General features: G+C 44.8%; 1 protein-coding gene across 5 annotated transcripts in view; it reads right to left on the reverse strand.

The window, feature by feature from the left end:
- The window catches only part of sdk2a (sidekick cell adhesion molecule 2a), a 103,784-nt gene that overhangs the window by 5,500 nt on the left and 75,082 nt on the right, over window positions 1-23,202 (reverse strand). The window contains exons 17-43 of one of the 5 annotated variants that reach the window (XM_084372465.1): window positions 22,942-23,123; window positions 18,967-19,082; window positions 17,983-18,178; window positions 17,782-17,880; window positions 17,504-17,695; window positions 16,736-16,857; window positions 16,476-16,585; window positions 14,968-15,118; window positions 12,726-12,963; window positions 12,516-12,631; window positions 12,228-12,417; window positions 11,259-11,357; window positions 10,917-11,111; window positions 10,607-10,808; window positions 9,849-9,952; window positions 9,538-9,608; window positions 7,978-8,113; window positions 7,738-7,794; window positions 7,153-7,254; window positions 6,950-7,065; window positions 6,636-6,822; window positions 4,221-4,358; window positions 3,405-3,566; window positions 3,183-3,308; window positions 2,935-3,099; window positions 2,560-2,700; window positions 61-205 (exon numbers count right to left, since the gene is read on the reverse strand). In XM_084372465.1, coding sequence (XP_084228591.1) covers window positions 61-205; window positions 2,560-2,700; window positions 2,935-3,099; window positions 3,183-3,308; window positions 3,405-3,566; window positions 4,221-4,358; window positions 6,636-6,822; window positions 6,950-7,065; window positions 7,153-7,254; window positions 7,738-7,794; window positions 7,978-8,113; window positions 9,538-9,608; window positions 9,849-9,952; window positions 10,607-10,808; window positions 10,917-11,111; window positions 11,259-11,357; window positions 12,228-12,417; window positions 12,516-12,631; window positions 12,726-12,963; window positions 14,968-15,118; window positions 16,476-16,585; window positions 16,736-16,857; window positions 17,504-17,695; window positions 17,782-17,880; window positions 17,983-18,178; window positions 18,967-19,082; window positions 22,942-23,123 — 3,858 coding nt within the window. Of the gene's footprint in view, window positions 1-60; window positions 260-2,559; window positions 2,701-2,934; window positions 3,100-3,182; window positions 3,309-3,404; window positions 3,588-4,220; window positions 4,359-6,635; window positions 6,823-6,949; window positions 7,066-7,152; window positions 7,255-7,737; window positions 7,795-7,977; window positions 8,114-9,537; window positions 9,609-9,848; window positions 9,953-10,606; window positions 10,809-10,916; window positions 11,112-11,258; window positions 11,358-12,227; window positions 12,418-12,515; window positions 12,632-12,725; window positions 12,964-14,967; window positions 15,119-16,475; window positions 16,586-16,735; window positions 16,858-17,503; window positions 17,696-17,781; window positions 17,881-17,982; window positions 18,179-18,966; window positions 19,083-22,941; window positions 23,124-23,202 lie in introns of all 5 variants that reach the window. The other 4 variants (XM_084372463.1, XM_084372464.1, XM_084372462.1 and 1 more) reach the window with 4 other exon arrangements.

Here is a 23,202-nt window from a genome sequence, read left to right on the forward strand (position 1 = left end):
CAATATGCCTGAGAGGTGGAGCACGCAGGAAATGAATGCTGTGTGCGGTCGGGAACTGACCGTGTGTAGATGCCGTTCTTGCGGCAGAAGGAGTTTTTCACGGAGAGGCGTCTGTTGTTGAGCTCCAGCGACGGGAAGCGTCCCTCGTCCAGGCGCACCATCTCCCCGTGGGTCAGAGGCAGGGCCGTGCAGTTGGAGTGGTTGCCTGGACAGTGATATGTAGACGACACTGTGAGGGTTGTGGATTGAAATAAGTGATCTGTGAATCAATCAAACCTCCAATCAAGTTCAGTCTTACGGGGAGACACTACAGGTTGGCTAATGAAACTTTCCCCAGTTAATAACCTACATGAAGACAATTATTTTAGTTTAATCGGAAATCTGAACATTGAATAAAGCCAGTTTCATTTGTTTGACACATCAGAGTCAGAGGAGATGTTTGGACATCTCTTCTTATCACTCCATAAATAAGAAAAAACAACCAAGAAAAATCCATTTTCACCGCGTTCTCCGGAATAAAATCTTCGATAACTCGAGCTATAAATGATATATGAACAGTCCCCTCTGTAAAAACCTTCAGAATATAGATAGGAATAAAACTGCAAGGTCTGGTGTTTGTAAGTGAAGTGGAGAATGCCGGCTCGGAAAATGAGAAAACTTCTCATTCTGAGAAAACACGGCCTTAATAAGGTACAGTACAGACGTGTTCAGGCAAAGAATTGTGAATAAAGTAAAAAACTTAAAGGGTTAGCTTCACAAATGTTCCTCATCAGGGAGTACGCCTGCATATATACGAAAAGAAAGGAAGTATAAAGTGTTTTGTGGCTCCAGAAGAAGCTAGTAATCTGATAAACTGCCCCCGGTGATGTCACTCTGGCTGAATTGCATTGTGGGTAACCAGGTTTTTAAAAACAATCCACTGGTTTAAGAACAAATGATCACAACTGAGAGAGATATCACATTTTTACTTCCTTTTTTTCCAAACCTGGCGCCTACATGCAACTTCGCCACTGAGTGACATCCCTGGAGGGAATTTGTTCGAGTTACACTTTAATAGATGTCAGATATAAAAACTTCCCCATCTGATTACCTACATTAAGACAGGTCTGTTTTGTATTACAAGTTGTCTGTTTAAATTACGACGTGATTCTGTTTCACTGAATGTGTCCAGAAGAGAAATATGAACTAAAACAAACACAACAAGCCCCGAGAGCACATCGATTTTAGCTTAACGGCTACAGTACAGAAGATTTGGGCTCAATAATCAGAGTAAATAACGCCTCTTTAAATCAATTTGGGATCTCGGGGCTCCCAGAGACGAGCTGCACGGAGCGGTCTATGACTTTAAGTCTCCATCTGCTTCAGTTGTTTAGGAGAAGGCTGCAACACTGTTTTGCTGTGAAGCTGCAGAAATGTTTTGTGGACAACGAAACTTCACCCAACTTTCCACTGACCCAAGGTGAGTAGATAATGACTGAATTAAACATTTTTGGGTGAACTTTTCCTCAAAAGATAAACATCGTACATGTATTTTTTGACAAAAATGCTGATATTTTTTGTTTAAATATGCAAAAGAAACTCTCCATGTTGTGGAAGCTAAATAGCCCAAAATCTCATTGACCAGTGCTTCACCTGTAGTGATTAGCTGAACACAACACCATAAAAACAACATTAAAGAAACATCATCAGTCTGTCAGTCAGTCTGTCAGTCGGGCCCACTGTCCAGTCCTCGCCTCTGGTAAAAAACAAACAGCAGCAAGTAGGACGGATCAGCTTCATGGCTGAGAAAACTGGGGAGGGGTTCAGACGGGCTAAGAAGCCCTCTTTGTGTCCACACACAAACACAGTCCTTGTCTGGACTGGGTCTCGCTGAGCCCTGTTTATTGACCCTGGTAACCCTGGCACCATGCTAACTGCTGACCAAGCTAAAAAGTCACTGGGATGCAGCTTTAGGAGGGCTTGACCTCACCCTTTACTTACCCCCCCAAAAAATCTCCCACCACTACACGATGGAGGCTGGAACAAGTCTAAAAAAACTAGCCTCAGATGCCCTCGCTGTGATTACACGGCAGTGAGTCCACTAACATTGATTAACGTCCTCTACCTCATGTTTTAAAGGTTTGAAGATAGAATCTCTGATAAAGAGTTTCTGGGAGCAGCAGTGTCACCTGGGATAATTCACAATCATGAAAATCGGCTGCCGGCTGCAGCGCTGTAGTTATATAATTACTCTCGGTCTGACTAATGACCTGAGCATTAAACCACTGCAAAGCCATTTATCCTCGTATCGATCCTCGCTGCAGTTAAACATGAACAATAATGTTTATTCACCTGCCTGTTTCACCACACTAACCTTTACTCTCATCTTTCCCCTGTCAGCTGAACAATGTTGGGGGAAATCTGGGCAATTTGTCTAATTGTAGAAGCTTAAAAAGTACAATCGCTAGAGTGCAATCCTCAGCAGAGCTGTCCGAGAGGAAGACAAACTCCAGTCGATGGCTTAGGTTTGCAGAAACAAATGGAGAAACTAAGACGTTAGCCGCAGCGGCGCTTTCCTACCTGAATCTGCTTTTTTGGTGTATTTCTTGCTCTGGCCTCGGATGATGAGGATGAAAACCAGGAGGAGGATGAAGATGAGGCCCACCAGAGCGATCACGACCAGGAACCACCACTCCTCGTAGAACGGAGACACTTTCTGGGCTGAAAACACGACATGAAACAGACGTGAATAAAGAAAACAGGCAAGAACATTTTAGTTTAAAGGTGTAATTTGCAAGATATGGCCAGAATTCAAAGGTAGCTCCAAAACTTTAGAGGGCAGCATAACTGCTTATTGCTGCCATTAACTATTTGGCTCAGTATCCGTGGAGCAAGTGGCCGTGTTAGCTGACTGCAGTCGGCCTGGCCTGCGACATAACGCCACGTTTAAAGTACCTGATATGGAGGGCGAGGGGGCGCTGGGCGACCCGTAGCCATAGTCGTTGACTGCAATCACTCGGAAGTCGTACGTGACCCCTTCTCGTAGCATGTCCAGGTTCAGTGTGTAGGATGTCACTTCTTTCGGGATGTCTTTGATCAGAATATCCCACAGTCCTTCATCTAAAGGCAGGACGAGGAAAATATGTGAATACACTGATGAAGAAAGTTGTAGTCATCATGCAACAGCCAAAAAGTGTTCTCACCAGAGGGTCGGGCCTCGATGACGTATCGTGTGATGGGTGCACGGCCTTGATCGCCGCTGGACCAATGCAGCGTGAGGGCAGTGCCATACCGAGAAATAAAGGGCTCTCCAGGAGGGCCCGGGGCTCCTTGAGAAGACAAAAATAGGCGGATAGTAAAGAAAAAGCAGGCCTCCTATGAGGATTATGACTGACGTGAACATCAGAATATTCACAGTCTCCCACCTTCTCCAGGCCCGGTGGTGATGTTGGCCTCCACCTCGGGCCCGTAAGTGAGCGTTTTGGCCCGGATGCGGAAGTTGTAGGTGACGCCGTCGGCCAGATCCTTGATCTTCATCCACAGGGGAGCGCTGCCCTTCACATCCACTGTCACTATCTTACTGACACCTGGAGTGCGAGGAGAGGAGTCTGTGCAGAAAACACTAAGACTCTAGACACTGCTTTCTACAAGCGACAAATAGCCAAGCTTTTGCATATAAATAGACACATAGATACAGTCACACAGACTTATTCATGAGACTCAGACCATCACACACATCTTTGCATACATAACACAAAAAGTTAGTCCAGCAGGCGTCTAGATATCCAGATAGGAGGAGACACTAGGACCTTTTTGTAATAGACCAACTGATATTCTGTGTCTATACCGCTCTGTTCGGCTTGCTCTGGGTCCATTAGTGAATAGCCGAGGGACCACAACAGCCTCAGCTCAGCATTTCACCTCTGCTCCCAATTACTTGACAATCTGGTCCAGGCACCCACACTTAGCCACCTATTAGCCATGTTTTTCCCAGTCAGAGACAAAGCTGCAAGGTCTCACCTGAGCATTCCTACATATTTCTTTTTATCAGCCATGCCATATGTATTAGTGCAAGGCATAGACTCATCTGCAACGGATTAGAGCGTGAGCTTAAGCAGCATGAGTTAAAAAAAAAAGAGTACGGTAACCAGGCGAGAGGTTGTAAATCACTGTCTGCGAAAGCCAGCTGTGGTATGTCAAGATATGGCAGGGTTGTTAGGGCTCCAGGCAGAGTTTCTCACCATCGACTGGAGTGCAGGGCTCGTAAACCAGGCGGTACCCCTCGATGATGCCGTTGGCCTGTTTGGGCTCTCCCCAGGACACGTTGACCGAGGTGGTGGTCAACTCGCTGAAGTGGATGAAGCTCGGAGCACTCGGCGCTTTGTTTGGGTGAAGAAAAAGGGAGGGAAGAGGTGATGACAGTCGGATCTCTTCACAGTACAGAGACAACGCTCAGCTGCCAAACTGCAGCGCGTATGTCTACATATTCATGAAAACATCTGTAAATTCTCAGTGAAATGCTGTAATTAAGGCACGAACTGAGACCCACATGCGTCAGAAAAATAAATACATGAACTCATTATTTAATTCATTCTTAATGTTCCTCTCCAGTCAGCTTCACATAGTCAGATCTCCACAGTGCTGTGTCACTGCTGTAGAACGGTCTGACTGCACCAACTAACAATCATCTCAGGAGGCGCTAAACGCAGGATGCAACAATGGCGCCTCTGCAAAATAGTGCCAAGGGGAAGTTGTTCTGTACTTGAGGAGGTGAGCGAAGCAGGGGAGTCCAAGCAATAGACACCTTCTTCTTATCAAAGACACAAAAAATCTGACAAAGATTATTGTGGCCCACTGAAAGTCCATTAAACAAATACGTTCACTATTAATCACACCACAAATGAGATAACAATTAGCCAGCTAGCATGATGTTTCTTAACTGTATGTCCAGTGGCTGTCTGGTGTTAATGTTTCTTGTCTGTATTTTTCTGGTTGATTTGGTAAACAAAACGACCAGTGGTGAAGCAGATACAGCGGATTATGAGATGTAGTTTCCCCGGTAAACACACCGACCTCTTCAGCTTTTGCAACTGCAGTGTCTCTAGGCTAGCTAGCGATCGCCCAACTGACACCCAGCCTGTCCACTCTGCCTAGCCCAAAGACACACAATCAACAAAGGCAACCAATCAGAGGCAGAGTAGGCTAGGTCTTGCCAAAAAGGCAGTGGGATCCATAATAACACGTTGATTACCACAGCGAGTGTGATTTTGACGACAGTAATACGAAGATAGCAAAAGTGAGGAGACTCCTGACAGAAATAGTCGTCCAAAGGCAGGCTTATACCACCAGGATACATCCGGGGAGTTTTCACAAGTCACAAAAGTAATTTTTCACCTACTTAAATTACCTCTGTTGCAGCTTTTCCCCATTTGCTCCAAACACTCGAGACATTTGGGTAAACTGGCAACAAAAACACCACTGGACCAGTGCGACAGAGGGAAATGCAAAGGCACAGCTCAAAGTCTCAAAAGGAAAAAAATCGTGTTATGCTAGACGCCATGAAACTGAAATATTAGGAGATTATAAAATGAAAGCAGTCTCATTGTTCATTGTTCTTTATCAGAGCACGAACAACAAAATGTTTTGTGCATGTAAAAGCATGCACCCTGGCGGTGTACACACTGTTTAAGCAAATGAGGCACTGAAAAAGCCAACTGAAAGTCTACATAAGAGTGTTAAATATCAGCCAGTGACCTTGAAAACGAGCTGTGAGAATTCTGCCTGCTGACCCAACCCAGATCCAGCTAAGTGTCAGGATTTTTGCTACAATTCTGCATAAAATTCACAAAAGCTTGTGTTGGCTCACTTCCCAGTACCCTGTGGTGCGGAGAGCCAAAATTCCTGCCTGTGTTTTTTAAGTTCTCAGCACTTTGTACCCCTCGCCAATGTCACAGCCTTCAAGGGGGTGGAAAAGACAAGAGAAATTTATACTGTAAACCATTTTTGTGCTGAAACCGCAGAGGAGGGACTCTCGCTCGCTTGTAAACACAGACGTCTTTGTGCAGTTGCGGCCAAAAAAAACTAATCTACATGTGTCCCCCGCACTCTGTATTCAGCGCTCTGCCGCTGTCATTAGGCTTCCACCCCCGTGACTTGTCCTGGAGGAGGTGCCAAGAAGGCTCTGATCTCTTATGCTGTATCCCACAGGACGAAACTAAACTCTTTAGTGAAACTGTTCTATTTCTCAGTGAATAGGAGAAGTGGGTCTTGCATTATTTGTCTTAAAGCAGCAGCACTCCAGCTCCAGTGTGAAGTTTTTGTGCGGCGCGGTGACTCGAGCTGAAAGCACTCAGCGTCTATTCTTTCGCAGGCACCTTTTGTCACAGAAGAGCGGACTAACCTTGAGATGCCACTCTACAAAATCACTTGAGAAACCATTAACAATGTGGTTAAATAAAGAGTATAATTGTGCAGAAGACAGAGGAGGGGAGGGGGAGACAGACAGACAGGGGGAAACATTTGAGAGGCCCAAAGAAAGCACAACCCTCAGACTGTCAAATGCTGCATGGTGCTGGCAGCAGGTCTCTTTGCTGCAAGTTAATCTGAACATCATCTGCAATCTCCCCTCAGCCACATCTGGATTCACTGCAACTCACCTGCTTGCTGAGTGCGCCCTCTAGTGGGCAGGGAGCGGGGCCCGTCCCCTGCAGCATTGAAGGCTGCCACGCTGATCATGTAGGTGGTGTAGCCCGTCAGGTTCTTCAGCTTCACCCCGAGCTCCGGCAGGAACAGAGTGCGCAGGCGCTCCGTCTCGTTCTGCAGCTGAAACTCCCAGAAATAGATCTATAAAGAGAATAAAAGAGTTTAGGGTGCAGGATTCATCAGTTGTTCAATGGAAATATTAAAGATGATGTAATTTTGGCAGATTTGCAGCAAACACAGAGAGGAAAAAAAGACACATTATTGATACCTTGTAACCCTGAATGTCCCCGTTCTGAGCATCCAGAGGTGGAGGGTCCCACGTGACGTCCAGCTGCGTGGCTGTTGAAGACTGGACCACCACAGTTTGAGGAGGGGATGTCGGGACTGGAAGGGAGCAGAGTGTAAATACGTTTTATCTGCTCCATTTGTTACTCGACAAGATAAGAAGGTAAAGCAGACAAACACACTCACCCGCCTCTCCAACAAACACTTCCTGTGGTGCACTGCTGGGACCCTCCCCCACAGCGTTGTACACACTGAGACGGATCTCGTAGCGTTTGTGTTTACTCAAATCTGCGAGGAGAGACGGCAGCGTTGTAATAAAAACGGTTAAGATAAAAAGAGGAGAAAAAAAAGAAGTTCGCTCCAGAGAGACCACACAGTCACAGTGACGCCCGTGGCAAGACAACATCACAAAATTGAATGAAAAAAGACGAGGGCTTGGAATTATAAGGCGAGCTGATGAAAAGACGGGGTTGTTGTGGGGACACGAGGAAGATTTGTCGGTGATTAAAATGAAACAAAAACACACTGGGAAAAAAAAACGACAGGGCAGCTCGGAGAGATTAAAGTCGTCCGCACATCATAAAAACTCATCGGCGGCCCCTCAGCGCCCGGCCTCTCAGCGGATGCAGCTGAGTGGGAGGATGGTGCAACGCGCGCTCGCAGTAAATTATCATACAAATGGTATAATGTGTGGAAGTACAATACAACAGATGGCATTCAAACAGATGGAGAGTGATGGAAGGGAAGGCACAAGAGCGATAGGAGACTTACTATCCAGTTCGTATTGGGTGAGCGAGGATTCACTTAGGTTCCTGATGCTGTAAGGAGCTGGAGTTTGGAGGGAGGACGGGCGGGGTTGGGAAAAGAGGTGAAGCAGATATATTATCAGACTTATCTTTTCACCAGAACTCACTCAAGGCCTTTTGCTGATAGCATCAAAGCAAGACTCGGATGTAAAAAGCACCGATTTCTGCATAAAAGCGGACGTATTTGACCGAAATGTGAACTCACCAGTCAGATCGGCCCAGTTGGCGGAGGGACTGTTGACTGTGCGGACAGTGAAGCTGCGTATTCGGTCGTAGTGTAGCTCCCGGTACCGGACCCGGAACCCCAACAGGACTCCATTTATGTGATCTTCAGATGGAGGCTGTGAAGAGAAACACTCTTGTTGAGCTCCCAGTCTGGATGAATAGACGCTCGGCTAATGGAGCTAACTAGCTAACAGCACCAACAGTGAGCAGTTACTGTGGTAATATGCTGCTCCCTGCTTGTTTTACTTTGTTTACTTGGCGGACCCTGCCACCTTTCTAGCTTCAAACTGTGTTCTGGGACCTTATTTTCCTCTGCGAACATCTTGTTTATTCACTGATGGAAAACAATTATATTTCTCAGTTTGTATTATTTCCTCATTAATGTTGTAAATATTAAAATTCTGAGTCTGAATGTCTTCTCCAAAACAACATGGTGTCCCTTCAGCATTTCCAGAACAGAACAGTGACCACTGGATCAAGCTGAGTTCAAAAATTCTTGTTTCATTCTGTTGACATGCTACAGTCAAAGGTTTTTTACAGAGGGAATTTTGGATATCTTCTGTATAAATCAGGCTCTAAATGATATATGAACAAACCCCTCTGTGAAAACCTTCAGAAGATGGAAAGTTTGTCTACCCGCTGAGCAAAACAAATCCAAAAGACATCTTCATTTACTGTGATCTTTATTGAAAACCATGTTTTGGTCCTCAGACCTTCTTCAGGTGGGCTACTATTACAAAACATGGTAATCAGTGAAGCTGATAGTGAATCATGACAGAACGGGACGCAGTTAATCGTTATTATTATTACAGTTAAAGAGGTGAGTCTGCACGATTCCCTGCTAGCTCGCCTGGTAGAGTCGGCACCACCCTGTAGCTTTTGCAGGATGTACTAAAATTGGGCCGTCACAAAACAGCTGTAATTCTGAACCACGAGACGTTGATCCTCCGGCGTCTGTAATCGGAGTTTAAAAGACGTCTTGAAACGCCGACGTAAATACTTTTAGTTTTCAACCCTTTAAGGATCCGAAGTGAAAGTGAACGTTGAAAAGACATCTTAAAAAAGACGTAAGAAAGACTTCCACTGAAGGCAAAAACCTTCAGTGGAAGTCTTTTCAACGTCGACAAAGAGCGGTCAATTGGCGCCTCTCTGGATGTGTTTTGCTGAGTGGGAGAGCAACTGAAGTGGAGACTCAGAGAATCAGAGATATAAATGTCGAAAGGAAATCACCATGAAACCTCCCCAGCTGATAACTCACATTAAGACAATTATTTTTTGTATTGTACGTTTTCTGATATTTCATGCTTAATTATGCAAATGAGGCACTAATTTGTACAAAAATAAACACCTAAATATGTTTTTTTGGGACATTTTCTTCCACTAGTCTGAAAGTAGAGCCCAAAATCTCGAAGTTGACCAGTGCATGAAAACATAATGTTCACCTGTAGTGTCTCACCTGAACACAAAACCAGCTCTGGGTCATAACTTTCATCATTCATCCTCTCATTCATAAAAACATGTGATGTAAGTCACAGCGTACCTGCCAGCGGACCAGCACCGAGGTGGTGGTGTGAGGTGTAACGGACAGGATCGTCGGGGCTTTGTCTGGGGCTGGAGAGGATAAAAAAAAAAAGACTGTCGGTGCGAGCAAACCAACACAGCTGTCGAGAGTGATATATAATTCAAACAGTCTGGCGGGGGGAACAGCTTGAGAGTAAACACACGCAGTGTTGACGTAAAGTATTCACTGTGAAAAAATCCAAAGTTGAAACGCTGATGTGGAGGCATGCTCACACAATTAGTGCGTCAGAACAGCGCCGCACGCTGACAGTGTTTGTCACAAGTTCTCACCGTCCTGCAGCGTTGTGATGGCCTCGCTCTCCTGGCTGTATTCACTGTCCCCGATGTCATTGGTGGCTTTTACACGAAACTGGTAGGAAGTGAAAGGCTTCAACCTTGAAGGGGAGAAAAACAGCGATGTGTACGTCTCGTACAGCTTGTTCTCATGTATTGTACGAGCATCGTGTTGTATTACACTCTGAAACTGTGTTTACGGCGCTACAGGGAGGGAATGTGTGAGAGGGATGTATAAAAGCTTTGTGTGGCTCCAGAGGAAGCTGCATGTAATCTCATAAATTGCCTCCAGTCGTGTCGCTCAGTGGCTGAGTTGCATTATGGGTAATGTAGGCACAAGCGAAGGAAGGAGGACGCGTCGGATTAAAAATGGCTGCATGGATTTTTTCTGTCATAGTCTGGACATTTGTTTTTAAACTGTCCACAATGAGTCCAACGATGAAAACACCTGATGTCTGCTTTTCCCTGCCTACATTACCCACAATGCAACTTAGCCACTGAGTGATATCATTTCACCTGTTAACACACTTTAGCCCCCTTTTAAGGTACTTGTACTTTACCTGAGTATTTCAATTTTTTGCTACTTCACTTCATTTCAGAGGGAAATAATGTACTTTTATCTGCACTACATTAAACTTAAACATGTAGTTATTAGTTTTGTTTGAGATAAATAAAATATTATATGATATTTAATAAAATATATAATAAAAACAAACAAATAAATGACGGTAGAGTAAGTGGACCTTGACAGTTACCTGTCCACGATGTAGGAGTGTGTCTCATGGCTGACTGACGCAGAGTGGACAGTCCAGTTGCTGTCTGGCAGCTCTCTGTACTGGACTGTGTAATAACGAACTGGGGACAGGCCGTCGCTGCCCGGTTCCCATGACAACAGCACTCTGCGAGCCTGGACTTCATCTTGAGGCACTACAGGACGGCTCGTGGGCTGGGGTCGGGCTGAAGGCCACACACAAACACACACACGGGTTCACTCTCAACAGTTAATATTTTTAGAGGAGAGTCATTTGAATAAAACATTTCAGCCGCTGTGTTTTTTTTTTTTACCTCGCTTTTCTGTCGTGACCACCAAAGCCTCGGCAGCCTCCCCCCATCCCTTTCGTGTTTGAGCGGTGAGGCGAAACACATACACCAGTTCTGGTTTGAGTCCGGTGGCTGTGTACTGCCGCGCGCTGGGGCTCAGCACGTCTACAGTGGCGGCGTTGCTGTTTGAAGAGTTTCTTCTGTATGTGATCTGATAGGCTGAGAAGGCAAAACTCGGATCAGTCGGAGAGAGAGAGAGAGCAAAGAGAACGATTTCGGGCTGCACTACAAAATCAAACAGCGGCCTGTGGAGACATCTGAAGGACAAAAGCAACACATTTGCTCTCATGATGGTATTTAACTGACCCAGGATAATGCCGTTGGGCTGTGCAGGAGGCTGCCAGATGAGCCTGACTGATGTGGTTCTGACTTCTGGGAAGAGGATGCCGACGGGAGGGCCCGGTACTACATGAAAACACATAACACCAACCGATCAGGGTAAAAATATTACATGTGCCATACATGTACATCCAGGGATTAAAAAAAACTCTCTCACATGCTTCTTCAAACAAGGAGTTAGAAGGCAGAACGTTTCAATCAGCCGCTGGAAAAACACTTCAAGCAAGAAAATTCTTGATGCAAATTGATCCGCGACGAGTGAAATGATCTCAGCGTGGTGAGAAACGCGTTTCAGAAAGATAAGAAGATTGAATAGGCTGCAGTGAAGAAATGTAACTAATGACATTTACTCAAGAAACTGTGCTTAAAGGCTGATTCCCGCAATTTTTTACACATTAAAGTGAGTACATGTGAGAAAAAGTAAGTACAAAGCCTTTTGTGGCTCCATTGATGTTACTCAGTTGCATTGTGGGTAATGTGGAACCAGGTTTTGCAAAGCAGTCCAGTTTTGCCCTCTAGCAGTGCTCTCCTATAACACTTTTCCTTTTCACAGCCTGGGGCCTACATTACCCACAATGCAACGGAGCCACTGAGTGACACCACTGCAGGCAGATTCCATGCAGCCTCTCCAGGAGCAACAAAAGGCGTGGAGCTACCCTTTAAGTTAAAATGTTTTAATCTTCAGCTGCTTTATACTCCACTACCTTTATTTTAAAACTAGTTACTAGTAACTATGCAGATCACATGCTACATTAGAGCTACATAGAGCATTAAATTAATTTATTTCATCAGCAATTGGATTAAAAACAAAAAAACTGACGCGTGTGATCATAAAATTGCTTAATATCGGATCCAATTATCTGCCAGGAAGACAAGTCGACCCACAATATATAGTACATACATCAACATATATGTTTAGGCTGCTCGTATGTTTACCATCGTCCAGGGTCCTCTCCAAAATGGACGGCGAGCTGCTCCTCCCGTCTCCGATCCGCGTGAAGGCCAGAACCTGGATCTCATACAGGACGTACTTGCCCAGCCCGTTCAGCTGGACGCTGTGGCTGGTGTTTCCCTCCACGGGCCAGAAGTCAGGAGCTGTGTCCGAGTCCTTCTCCTTATACACAACCTGAACACACACACACACAGTGTTTATGGTCTTATTATTATTCTGCACTCACTCTCAGAGGGACGGTATAAACTGTGGATTGACTGTTGACATCTAACCTTGTATCCCAGGATGAGTCCGTTGCGATCCGCCTCTGGGACCTCCCCCCACCGCACCAGGATGCTGCTGGAGGTTGTGGCGAAAGCCGACACGTTGGTGGGACCGCTGGAGGGCACTGCAGTGAGAGGATGGACAGCAGCTTAGCACTCGAGCATGTGTCTGAGCGAGTACGTGTTGAGCTTAGTAATGAAGCTCGTTTCTGTCCTCACCAGACTCTCTGGTCCTGCCGTGGACCGGCTGGCTCCAGGGCCCGGAGCCGATACCGTTGACAGCCTGAACTCTGACCTCGTACTCGGTCCACTCCTCCAGGTCCTCGATGGTGAACTCCCTCTCCAGCCGGTCCATGATGACATGAGACAGGACTCCCCCCTTAGACCCGGCTTTGGAGTACTGCACCTTGTAGCCGACGAGATCCGGATTCCCGTTGTACTCCCACTCTGGAAGAGGCTGACAGAGGATTTTTTGTTTTTATTCCCCCAGTTCAAGGAAAAATCAATATAAATGACATCATAACTGAGCGTATAGTGAAGCAGTAAGCCATGAGAGGTCGTACTTAACAGTGATTTTACAGCAGCTGAGAGGTGTTGTCAGGAGCGATGAGAGGCAATATGGGAAGGGAAGCTAAACCCTCTTAGCGCTAAGCACCGCGCTGAGTGGGTTTAATAAAATGTGCTAATGCGCCATTGTCTTACAATAACAGCACTGTCGCTAAATCTGTTAAACCAATAATAATAAAGAAGAAGAGGACGTAAATATCTTTCTGAGTAGAGTTCTTCAAGGCAATGAAAAAACATAGGTTTGAGTGACTTTGAGTACATTAATATTGAACTTAACGTCGTGACTTCTTATGGCGTTTTGCAATCACTGTAAAAGTCATCCAGCCAGTGTTTCCTCTGCAGTATATCACACACATAATTGAGCATGATAAGTGAGCATACTGATTTCTAAAGAGCGAGTCTGATTGGAGCTGAGACTTCCCGTGTCACGGCCGTGAAGCTGACCACAAAATTTTTACTGCGGCATAATACCAGCTTTCAAATCGCCCGCAATCATTGAGCTATGTCATTAACTTGTAGAGCCACATCACACGGCCGACACTCCTCCGCTGTTAAATCCAGGTAACATGCGCTCGTTATAATCCTGCAGGAGCTCCTGAAACGAGACCGCCGGCAGCCTGGCACCTGCTCAGCCACTGGCACGGCGGTGATAATGGACAGACGCAGCAAAGAATATATTTTGGGCCGGACGCTGACGAGGGGAGCAATAATCAAGGACGGAGAGCGCACCGGCTTTCCAGAACACAATCAGTGTTTTCACGTGTGTTCAGCATATAACAGCTACAAAAGCACAAAAAAACAGATACAGAGGAGAAAGAAGAGGCAACTTTTCATGGTCGAAACAGTGAAATCAGCAGAGACGTGGACTCCAGGTTCTGATGACAGCCAACTTGAAATAAATGGCTCGAGACTCGACTTGAATTGAGACATGACGACTCGAATTCAGTCAGAATTTCACAGTTTAAAAGTGAAATAAAGTTAAAGTTATTTTTTTTTTTTTATTACTATTATGTCACTGAATATCAATAAGTTCAATTCATTGTCTTACATACTGAGCAGGTTAGATAAATCGGCCAATAACATCATTATTAGACTGTAGACAGATTAAGACTGCAGTATCTGGACTTAAAGGAACAAAAAAACAAAAATGGCTCCATACATCGGGTGTAATCCAACTGTGTGCGCTAACGCTTTTGGCTTTGCAGCTACAGTGACGATTTTGGCTTTAAAAAAGGCATAAATAACTCCTCAGGGCTCCCAGAGACTTGGACTATGCTGCATGACCTATATAAGAGCCAATTTATGTCTTTATTTCAGTTGTTTTATTAGCTTTTAAAACAAGTCCCCAGCTACTTTAGTTGTTTGGAAGTCAACACAGCATGTGACCTGACCTGCGACTTGAACGACAATGAAGATGTAACGAAGTGAAATTAGTTTTTGTGACGAGAGCGACGCTTTAGAGTCGGCTGAGATAAAAAAAAAAGCAACTCCCATTGAAAGAGTCACCAGTTAATGTCAAACTTTCTGAAACATATTTAAAAAAATGGATTCTGAAGGCAAAATGAAATTGCCTAAATCTGATTTGACAAAGCTTATCTTTAAAAAATGTTGGATCCAATTAATATCCCAAGGGCGTTTTACCAATTCAGCACCAACATGACGTTCCATCTTACCAACGACAAGGACGGAAAAGAAAACAGACGAGCAATTTCAAACGGCTCATGAGCATGCAGAGGCGTACCTTCATCTACAGCGCCGAGATTTCAATAATCCCAAGTCTGAAGAAGGAGCGACTCAGACATGCCTATCTAAATCTGATCATAATCGTATAAACTCCACCAACTTCATACGCTCTCAGCGAGGCCGCGATGTGCAACGAGCCGTGAGCACTCACCACCCAGCGGAGCCACAGGCTGGTCTCGCTGGCCGTGCGCAGGGTGACGTTGGCGGGGGAGATGTCCGGAGGGGCCTGCAGGGTCTCGATCTTCCTGGAGGGCTGACTGGGAGGACTGGTGCCCACGATGTTCACCTGACACATCCGGAACCTGGAGGGGGAAAAAAAGGGAAAACGAGCTGACGGTGGAGTAAATCGACCGAAGGTGGGCGTTTAATCGCGATGATACGGCGGGAAGGATTAGATTAGATTAGTTTAGATTAGATTAGATGAAACTTTAATGATGCCCAAAAGGAAACTGGGTCATTGTGGTGGCAGAGAAATCTTGGATAACAGTAAATTGAAAGGATTTATCAAGATAAAGGATAATCAGTGAATCATTTTCACTTTATTTTCACTCTGGCTTTTCATTGCTCTCTCCTAGTTTCCTCCCGCGGTCAAAACTCTCCGCGTTTTTCCCCGATTCATGACAAACATTCACACGTTTTTCCCCTTTTTAGTCATCACGACTTGTTTCTGGTTGCTGTCGAGCCTCGCCCTCCTCAGCGAGTAAGAGATGGAGAAAGACAAATACATATTTCAGACGTCCTGGAAAGAGTCTCTAAGGGTCAGTAGCAAAACGTGAGTGAATGAATGAAACTCATGAAACTAGTTAATGCCAGATATTCATGCAAATTCACACCAGCGGGGCCAATTATTCTGCATCTTTCCCGAGAATTTAAAGTTCAATTTAAAGAATTTAACATATTATTTTCTACTATTATCATTATTGTTTATTGTTATACTGAACTGTCCTTTGGCTGCTGTGACGCATCAAATTTCCCCGTTTGTGGAACGAATAAGGGAATTTCTGATTCTGATTCTGACATGGCGGCCATTTTCCTCTGATGTCACAGTCAGGGTGGGTACAAACGTAGGAAACGTGCCAAGTCATTATCAATTAACCACTTCTTGATTGATTAGCTGGTGAAAAGACAACGATTAGTGAAAATCTGAAGGGACACATATTTCAGGGCAACATAGCATATGTGATAACCTGTTAGCTAACGTTAGCATTCAACCACTTTCCTAGCTAACAATAGCGCTTGTGTTTTACCGCCAGGTTTAAATAAATGTGTCTTGTAAGTTAGCTCGGAAGTGGTTGAAGGCTAACGTTAGCTGCTGTCTAACGTTAGCGGTGGTTTAAACGTAAGCTGCTGTCTAACGTTAGCTAAGGGGTTATCAAATATGTCGTTTTACCTCCAGTCATGTCCTGACGTCTCTCCAAATTTTCACTATCATCGTCTTTTTAGTTGCTAATCAATCACAAAGCAGTGAAATAACTAACATTTGTCTGATTCTGTCCGTTTATACAACTGTTTATACGACGGTACCACATGTGAGCGGTACAACGCAGGAAAATGGGCGCTGTGTGAATCAGATCTCAGGGTTGTAAAGTACGCAGGTGTACAAGATTTTTGTCTTCATGCCACACCTGTATACATGTGTCTGTCTGTGTGTGTGCGTACCTGTAGAACGTATAGGGGTTCAGGTCCAGGACCTCCAGCGATCTGGCGTCAGGTTCATTAGACAGCTGATGAACCGTCAGCCACTCTTCATTGTCTCCTATTATACCGACCTGAGACACGCAGAGACAAAGAGGAGATATCAGCAGCTCAACAAATTAAACTAATTAACTGCTATCACAGAAAAATGTGCACTCACACAAACACACACACAAAACCCCAGACTGTTCTCATTATGTTGAAATAGATGTGAAGTGTCTTACTTGGGCTTCGACCAGCCAACGGGAAATGGAGGTCTTGCCATCGTAGCCGGGTTTGAACTGCAGGGCGACGGAGCGGGGGCCGATGTTGGAGATGGCTAAATTGGTCGGAGGGCCGGGCAACTCTGCGGATGAAGAGGAGGAGGATGGAGGAGAGACGGATTAAAATACACTTTTAAATTATCACAGCTGAGGAGAAAATCTGTTGAGTCACAGTAAGTGGAAATGAGTCATCTTGAAATCATTTCAGTGGATGTTTCAGGCTCTTACAGGGGTGTTTTCTCACTCGGTGCCTTCCAAACCCTCTAAGCGAACACAGAGTGATTAGTCAGCATCGCCCTTTGCGATTGCGTTTTAGCCCTCTGGGCTTGCCGTAGACAAAACTGAGACGCTCGCAAAAACAAACACGGGAGACGACAGAGTAGTTTTTAGGAAGAAATTACTGCACAACTGTTTTACAACGCTAAGACTTAAATGTTCTGTTTATATGAGCGTAAAAGGCTTCAGTAGGACCACTCTGCAGCGCCGTGTCGAGGTAAAAAAGTACTTTACCGCACACTAAACTGAGAAAAAGCAGAGAATCCTCAGCAATCTGGTGCCGAGTGAAACTACTGATAATCCAAAGCAGAGAAGGTCAGAACAGAGAGAGGACTGAGGCCCCATCAGAGCTGAAGTGGACCAGAAAGAGGACCGAGTTTGGTTCATTTCAGCCGGACTCCATGTGAAAACACTCTAATTTAAGTCAACTTAAAGTGAAATATCTCATCTGACCTGGCGGTACACCGGAGGAGATGGTGGAGGCGGAGAGCTGCCCCTGGCCCTTGGAGGTCATGGCTGCTACCTGGATGGTGTAAGTGGTGAGCGCGGTGAGCCCCGTCACTTTGTACTCCTGAGTTAAGTTGGGCAAATAATGGGTCACCCGAGTATTGGTCCTGTTGAACTCCTCCCAGGAGATACGGTAGCCTGGAGGAAGTGTTCGAAATCCAAAGTGTGAGGCAGAGAAAAACACACGGCGGCGACTCACAGACGTGTTAATGTCGCTCGGTTACCTGTGAGAACGCCGTTTTTCTCCTGCGGCTCCTTCCAGCTGACTTTCAGCGAGGTGTCCAGGATGTCGGTGAAGCTGAGGTGTCCCACGGCACCGGGGGCTGTAAACAAAATCATAAAAAACAGGTAGTAAACGAGCAGAACAGCAGCCTGACACGTAATTATCTGTCTGTACCATAAAATATATAATATCCTGAACTCACTGTCCTCGTGGGTGCGAAGCCGCTGTGGGGGGCTGCGTGGACCGTCCCCCGGGGTGGTGAAGCACAACACTGATATGTAGTACTCGGTGAACTTCTTCAGGCCGGAGATGTAACCGATGTGAACGCTGTCCTGGAAGTTGGGACGCACCGTGACGACGGTGACTTCGTTTCCACGGCCTGGTTCCCACGCCAACAGCTGGAAACGATGATTGTGCGCATTTTAGACACACAATTGGAAGTATTATCTAATTAAATATGTGTAAATGTCCAGAACAGAAATTTGAAGTCAAGCTATGGAGGCAAAATCACCAGAAATCTCATCCATGAAAAAGAAATACTGTTTTCACCTGTAGGGCCTCCTCTTAGGTTAAAGGAAGAGTTCACACAAAAATGAAAATGCACTCATTACCTACCCACCTCCACGCCAATGAAGTTAATAGTCAGACAAAACATTTCTGGAGCGTCACAGTCAAAACAAAAGGTTACATCATTCTCCTAAACAACTGAAGTAGATGGGGACTTGTTTTAAAATGTAAAAAACAAATAAAAATACTCCTAAAATGATTTTGTCTGGCGTCTCCAGAAGCCTCGGGATCCCACATTCATCTAAAATGACCTTATTTACACCCTCAACGAGCGCTTTGGTTGGTTAATGCTTTTATTTTGGCGGTTACACTGCAGATTTTGATGACATAAAAGGATTTAAATAACGCCTTTTGAAATCAATTCTGGATCTTGGTGCTTCTGGAGACTTTGATTTATCTTAAAGAGGAGTATGGAGCCATTTTGTGTTTTAAAACAAGTCCCCATTTGCAACAGCTGTCTATGAGAACATGTGAGAAACTGCTCACGTGTCTTTAAGTACCACTGAGAGACATATATCCTTTCAGTGCTGAAGACATGATGAGATGTTTGCAGACTAGCGTGCTCGTCTGCCTCCGACCACTAGAGTGCACCAGTTGACAGAACGGTGCCGGGGCTCACCTTATATCCCTGGTTGATTCCATTGATAAACTGAGGGCTCGGGGCGCTCCAGGTGAAACGCACCGTGGTGGAGTTGACAGGCTCGGCTTGTACATTTCCTGGTGGCACAGTGGGCACTGATCCAGAGGAGGGAGAGAAAAAAAAGCAAGAGAGGGGTGGGAGGAAAAAAAATGAGAGAGAGATGAGATAGGAAGCGGGAAAAAAAACTTGAAAATGTACAACAGGCACTTTCAGCCCGGCGTGAGAATCAGGATGGAGCTTGGCTCATTTGGGGAGGTAAGAACATGCCAATCAAACCGGGTGTGAGAGCGCTCGCCTCAGGCGGCTTCCAGGTGAACCCTGCAGCGGTTTGTTTGATGTGAGCAAGCGATTCTGATGTAACACCGGAAAAAAAAAAAAACAGTCGAGGAGGAAGGCGAACGTTAATGAAGCCGATTGGCCGGCGTCGGTCCCCCTCATCAATATTCCATCCTCGGCTTCCTCTTCGGATGCATTTAAATGCTCGTCATGATCTGCTCTTGTGCCTTTAATGGAGTGAGTGACGGAAACATCCAATTAATGGGAGCTGAGCTAAACAACACGAACGCCTCGCTCGCTGTCGTTACCCACTGACAGCGAGACTTGGATGATGAAATTACTATTTATTTATTTTTTCTTCCGCAGGGGAAGTGACATGGAAATAAAGTGGCGATGTTTGCCATACCTTCCAGGTTTCAAAGTTTTTGCTAATTAAACACGACGATCGCAGCGTCGTTACAAATGCAGCGACGTTTGTTTGTTCGCAGACTCTCATTAATTGATTGATTGATCAGGCATCACACACACACACGCGGGACGTACGGCGAAGTTTTCTCAAGGTTTAACGATAACGCGTGCCAGGTAGAGTGCATCATGTTCTGAGGCGTTTGAAGTGTTTTTGTAATCATCCAGCCAAATGAAAGTGACACACACACACACACACACACACACACACACACACAGACACACACACACCTGCTCAGGGCTCATAACATAAATCAGCTAGAGGAAATGATGAATACATTTACAGAGAGGAATGTGTAGAAATGTACAGACCCACTGCGTTAGACGTTCAGGTACGAACAAGGCTGCGATTTTCGATTATTTCCTCGATTAAATGTTCGTCTTTTGGTCAATAAAACGTCCAAAAATGGCGAAAAACATCGATTGAGCCGAAGATGACGTTCTCAAAAGAGAAAATATTCACATTTAAGGAGCTGAAATCAGATAATTTTGCCTATTTTTGCTTAAAATGTCCCTTAAACGGATTAATCGATTATCAAAAATGCTCGGCAATTAATTCCACGGCCGACAGCTAATCGATTACTTGATTAATCACCGCAGCTCCGAGGAAGAAGAAGAAGAAGAAGAAGAAATATTTTGCTTCTTCTACTAAATGGATTAAACTCTGTCGTCTTTATTCTTCTGTCTTTTTCTTTGCTCCACTTTTTTTTTCTCTCCTCTCCGCAAAGCATCTCAGACTTTCTCATTACAAAAAAAACAAAAACGATATGAATAAATTAGCTCAAACTCGAAACCAGTGTAACAGTCTGCTGTACAACCCATACAATCTAATGAAATCAAAATATCTGCTGATTCACCCTCTCTAATGACTGCATCGGAGCAGGGAGTGGAACAGAATAGGAAATGGAAACACTCCCAATTTTCTTGCGAGTGCTCTTGAGAATATTTAGTGAGCCTGGCATAGAGGATCTCCGTTCATGAGAGTGGATTTAACATGACAGGGATTCGGAGATGCGTGAGTGTGTTAAGCCTCTCCGAGCTTTATGTACAAGTTAAAGGAATATAAAATCGAAGTGGAGGCCGGCGCAGAACCAGAGGCGAGATCCTCTTACTTGTGTTTTTTTTTTGTCTCGCACCGTATTCTATGAATTGACTTGCGAGGGAGAGAGAGAGAGAGAGAGAGAGAGAGAGAGTTTATTCAATATTTTTTAATAAAAACATAGATTAACCTTTCAACATGCAAATGCACCCGGCTGCAGCTCGCTTTAGCAATATTTTCTGGACAAAAAAAAAGTCGGCATGTAAATGTGAGGTTGAAGGTTACATTGTGAAATCACACCTTGGGTATTTTTTTTTTTTTTTTTTATCTGAGGTTCATCCGCTGGAGCCAGATTCAATATCTGTGCTGTTATTCTCTTTGGGGTTCGCTGCCAAAAATAATCTTAGATGAGACTCGATATAATTTCACAGTAACAAATGTGACTTTCATCCTCTGAAGGTTTTGAATAGACGGAGGAGACGAGGAACATAAGGCGTCGGAATCGCCGGCCGTGACAGAAATATGTAGCTGTTTGACACCTGGGGAAAGTTCACAATGTGTGTTCTAATTATATTACTCAGCATGTAGGATGAGAGAAGAAGTCGACTGAGGCAGCTTCCTCTGGAAACATCGAAAAAAGGTACGTCTCACGCACTTCATCACCTGGTAATTTATGTGCGGCATCAATTAAATTTGAGAACGCCCCGACATCTCCAGGTGGTCAACGTCAACAGTTTTTCTCTTTTTCGTGAGGTGCTGCGAGTCAGAAAAAACACCTAATAAGAGTCAGATTTTTTTTTTTCCTGGAGAGTTTAAATTCCAAAGCAGAGATAAAAAATCAGAACGCGCCATCACACAAAAACAGGTGCTGAGGCTAAAAACCAGCAGGAAGAAAGTCAATATTAAGCAGAAAAAACCTGTATATTCTCATTTCTGCACACAATTTTGTTCTACAGTGCTGCAGCACTTATTGAGAAATTACCTGCAATAAACCTGACAAAAACAAATAAGCAGCGCTGAGAGGCAAATAGCACTTACATGGCCGTCTTAAATTCCCTTTAAAAGCCCTGCTGCTGCAGTCTAAATGCCGGCTTCTGATTGAGACAAGAGCGAGTAGTTTTCTCAACAACATGCGCAAATCACCTTTTCAAGGTTGGCAAAGGATTTTGTTCTTAAAAAGGCTGTGCTGTGGAGGAACACGGCTGTACAGCTCTTAATTTGATCTCTAAAAGCAGATCACTAGATTAAAGCAAGTCGCAGGTTTTGTGCGGCAGACTGAGCGTCGTCCTGACACGATGAGGCTGCAGGTGATGAATGGGAATCTGTAGAGCCAAATAAAGACGAGGCTGTTTACACCCGGCATTAACATGCATCAAAGACCAGTGTAAATGTCCACCAAGACACGTTGTCAAGGTGGTCTGGGACGCATTTGACCACAACAAGGACATCACGGTTGTCATAGCGACGGAACGCCAACTGGCGTCCTCTGTGAGACAAGAGGAAGAAGCCAACAACAGGCAGAGTGGAAATGGAAATGCAATACAGCAAGTTGCCTCTCAAGTGCATCTTAACTGCAAAACATTTAGCAGCTGTTTGAACAGTTTCAACTGATTTCACCGATTATACAAAATTTATGAATGAAGACGCCTTTTTATTGACAGTAAACATGTCAAATTTTACAAATACAGTTAACAGTAACTAATATAGGCTACTTCTCTGTCGCCTGTGGAGAAAATCCCCAGACTCCCTTTAAAAATCGCATGATTTTATGAGTTGTTGAGTTCGGAGACCCAATGTAAACAGTGTTAGATGCTGTCTCCAACAAATTCTTAATTAATTGGGCCTTATTGTAAATTCGGCATATTTTATACATAAAGTTCTCCCTTTTTTGTGCAAAAAACACTGTCTGTTTGTTCAATCTGATCATAAGAGGTCACTTGAGATGCATATCGAGACACTTTCTAATGACATGTGTGAACTTACAGACTTAGAGTTGTCCCTTGTGATTGGATCACTCAGGACAGATGCTAGCGCCAGGTATAAACATTAACTTTGAAAAGCACAATGTGAAGCTAGCAGACAAGCCTTAAATCGAGCCTGGCTGCTTGGGATTGCTGTCAGGCTTCCTTGGGAATAAACAGTATGTAATATAAATCCCTTAGTGCTGCCCTCACCTCCTTGCAGTGTCCATTCAGTGACTTTGTGGCTGTAGGTTCCCCTGCCCGCTCCATTATAGGCTGCCACCTCGATCTCATAGTTGGTCCAGATGATGAGGTCCTCCAGGAGCAGACTGCTCTGGTCCGGGCTGGTGATGTTTTTCATCTGACAATCAACCGGAAGCCCTGACAGACAGTACCTGGCAGCAGAGGGAGTAATCGATAGACAGAGACACAGACAGGTGACATAAATATAAATATATTAGAACAGAGATTCCA

This window comes from Pagrus pagrus (assembly GCF_965226575.1).
Source record: "Pagrus pagrus genome assembly, chromosome: 13".
Taxonomy (NCBI): Eukaryota; Metazoa; Chordata; class Actinopteri; order Spariformes; family Sparidae; genus Pagrus; species Pagrus pagrus.